The following is a 3430-nucleotide window of genomic DNA, read 5'->3' on the forward strand; positions in this document are numbered from 1 at the left end:
TTATCGAAATAGTTTACAACAGTTAAAATTCCTGTCGTTGTGCATGCTTCGGTGAAATCTATTTATCTATTTTGGCTTCCTATTACGCACTGGTGAAATCTGTTAATCTGTTGTTGTTGTTTTTTTTTTTTATTATTATTATTTTTTAATCTATGATCTGTTATACCAGCCTGTTCTACTTTGGTGAAAAATCTATTGATCGTTTGATTTCCTTGGATTGGTGAAATCTATTTATCTATTTTGGCTTCCTATTCCGCACTGGTGAAATCTATTTATCTATTTTGGCTTCCTATTCCGCACTTTTGAAATCTGTTAAGCTGTTTTTTTTTTTTTATGTGAAATTTATTGATCTGTTATATCAGCCTATTCTACTTTGGTGAAATCTATTGATCGATTTTGATTTCCTTGGATTGGTGAAATCTATTTATCTATTTTGGCTTCCTATTCCGCACTGGTGAAATCTATTTATCTATTTTGGCTTCCTATTCCGCACTTTTGAAATCTGTTAACTGTTTTTTTTTTTTTTTTTTTTTTTTTGTATATGAAATCTATTGATCTGTTATATCTGCCTATTCTATTTTAGTGAAATCCATTGATCGATTTTGACTTCCTTGGAATGGTGAAATTTATTTATCTATTTTGGCTTCCTATTCCGCACTGGTAAAATCTGTTAACCTGTTGCGTCCCTTTTCTTCTTCTTCTTTCATTCCTTTTCTTCGTGAAATCTAATCTGTTATATTATCCTCTCCTACTTTGGTGAAATCTATTGATCGATTTTGTCTTCCTTGGATTGGTGAAATCTATTTATCTGATCCCAGTAACGGTGATAAAAGATGGGATTATTACACTAATATCGCTATTCTTATTATCATTTCTTCATTACTGTTATTATAATAATTATTCATATCATTGTTGTTATTATTACCAATATTCTTATTATCAATATCATGATAATTGATATTATCATTATTTCTGTTATCATTATTATTATCATTATCTTTATTATCATTATTATTATCATTATCATTATTATTACTAATCGTTATCCTCATCACTTCATCCTTATCGTCATTACTAATATTAAAATTTTCATTATCATCATTATCTTCATCTGCATCACTGCTATCATCACTAACATGCTATTCTTAATAGAAATATCATTATGATCATAATTCTTATTGCAAAGAATGGGTAATTTCCTTGTTGTTATTAACGTCGTTATTATTATCCATTTTACATTTTCTTTTTTTATTACAACTGATAATATTGTTATTTATCATTATTTCTATCATTATTTTTGTCATTTTATGATAATCATCAATATTATCATTAATGTGATGATATTTGAGCATCATTTAAAGATTTTTTTTATGGTACTAATTATCATAAATATTAATATTATTATCATTATTGTTGTTGTAATATTAAATATCTCGATATCCTGCGTGAAGAGAGAAAGAGAGGGAGAGGGAGAGAGAGAGAGAGAGAAAGAAAGAGATAGATAGATAGATAGATAGATAGATAGAGAGAGAGAGAGAGAGAGAGAGAGAGAAAGAAAGAGAAAGAGAGAGAGAGAGAGAGAGAAAGAAAGAGACAGACAGACAGACAGAAAAAAAACAGATAGAAAGAAAAACAGATAGACAGTAAAACCCAAACAGACAGACAAACAGACAGAGACAGCAAAACGCAAAATTAGCCACACCGTGTTTCGATCGTCCCCCGACAGATGGCAGTCACATCGGGTGATCAGCTGTTCTACTGAACATCCGAGTCATGATGATCAAATTACTTTTAATTGGAGATCAAATCTTTTCAAATTATTTTTCATTGAATTTATTGTTAACCCTTTACCGCCAAATTGGACTTTCAAGTCGCCTTTTAAAAAAACGTCTATATAGGCAATAATTCTTAATGTTGTAGCTCGTAAGACCAACTGGTCTTCAGAGTACACTTCTAAGCAGGATGTAACACGTGAATGAGGTGGTGCGGAACGTTCGTGCGTCAGCTGCACGCCATCTTTCTTAACGCGTGGGTGTGTCCCTCTGTGGCTGCGAATGTCCCTGTTTTGAAACGTCATGGCGGATAAACCAGGTGAGAGAACACCATACAATAATTTGTGTATCTTTACTGATATATAGAGAGTGTAGCTAATGACACACATCAGATATTTAGTTGATATGAGTGGATTTACATAACTTTTTGTAAAGTGTACTTTGAAATCCAGCTGGGTGCTGGGTGGAATGAATGATAGTGGCTTTGAAAGTACATTTGGGCATTCAAACTGAGTAAGGTGGTACCAAAATTATGTCATTACATATTTCAGATAAATATTTTTATTGTAATTGCAATTGCATTCATTCAAGTTTTTCAAAATATTTGTGGATTAGATATCACAGCCATTTCTAGCATTCATTAGCTTTACTTATGTAGGTATTTTTTCTTTTCAGGATCATCGCGTGATATAGCAATGCCACAAAACTTCTATCCCAAGACTGCAAGGGCCAGCCGTATTGAGAGAAAGCTTGTTTTCTCAACAGTATGACAGTGACGCAGATGGGCTGGATCTCTCTGATGATGATGACGTCCAGGATCCAACATACAGACCACAGCTCATTTCTGATGATGATGACGATCAACTCTCTGATCAAGACGAAACTATTATATTGCATATTGAAGATGTAGACGTGATTGATAAACAAGAATCGCAAGGACCAAAGAGAAAAAAACGGAAATCTAATTACATCTGGAATGCTGTAGCAAGAAACCAACTCTCAAAAGATAGTCCTACATTTTTGGAGGCTACTATCGATGAAGATGATGAAATTCTCTCACCAGTAAATTACTTCAGAAAATTTTTCTCATGTGAATTTTTAGATGAAATCGTACACCAATGTAATATTTATGCTGTACAGAAGAACCCTAACAAGCCTTTCAATCTGACCAAAGATGAATTGGAACAATGGATGGGTATTTCCATGAAGATGTCTTTGACCAGAATTAGTGACACCCGTCAACACTGGTCATCAGAGTGTCTCACTGAATCGATTGGGGCAATTATGAGCAGACAAAGGTGGGAGGACATCAAAAGTAATTTTCATTTGGTAGATAATGAAACTGTTGATAAAAATGACAAGATTGCTAAAGTAAGAATGATGGTGGATCACCTTCGCGCAGAATTCAAACAAATCCCTATGACTGAGCACTTATCCATTGATGAGCAGATGGTTCCTTTCAAAGGGGCTTCAAGTTTGAAGCAATATATCCCAAAAAAGCCTATCAAGTGGGGATACAAGCTATTTGTGCTAGCGGATCATAAGGGAATGATATATGATTTTTTCCCATATGAAGGTAAAATACATCCAGTCAGCAGAGAAGGAGTTCCAGATCTTGGTGCTAGTGCTAACTCAGTTTCTAATCTTAGCAGAATCTA

General features: G+C 33.5%; 1 protein-coding gene across 1 annotated transcript in view; it reads left to right on the top strand.

Moving 5' to 3' along the window:
* Positions 1–2075: 2075 nt before the first annotated feature.
* LOC119597546 (piggyBac transposable element-derived protein 2-like) overlaps positions 2076–3430 on the top strand; it is a 2214-nt gene continuing 859 nt past the window's right edge. Inside the window, exons 1-2 of the mRNA XM_037947123.1 lie at positions 2076–2091; positions 2500–3407. Of these exons, the coding sequence (XP_037803051.1) occupies positions 2076–2091; positions 2500–3407 (924 nt within the window). The remainder of the gene's footprint in view (positions 2092–2499; positions 3408–3430) is intronic.

Source organism: Penaeus monodon, chromosome 39, assembly GCF_015228065.2.
Source record: "Penaeus monodon isolate SGIC_2016 chromosome 39, NSTDA_Pmon_1, whole genome shotgun sequence".
Classification (NCBI taxonomy): Eukaryota; Metazoa; Arthropoda; class Malacostraca; order Decapoda; family Penaeidae; genus Penaeus; species Penaeus monodon.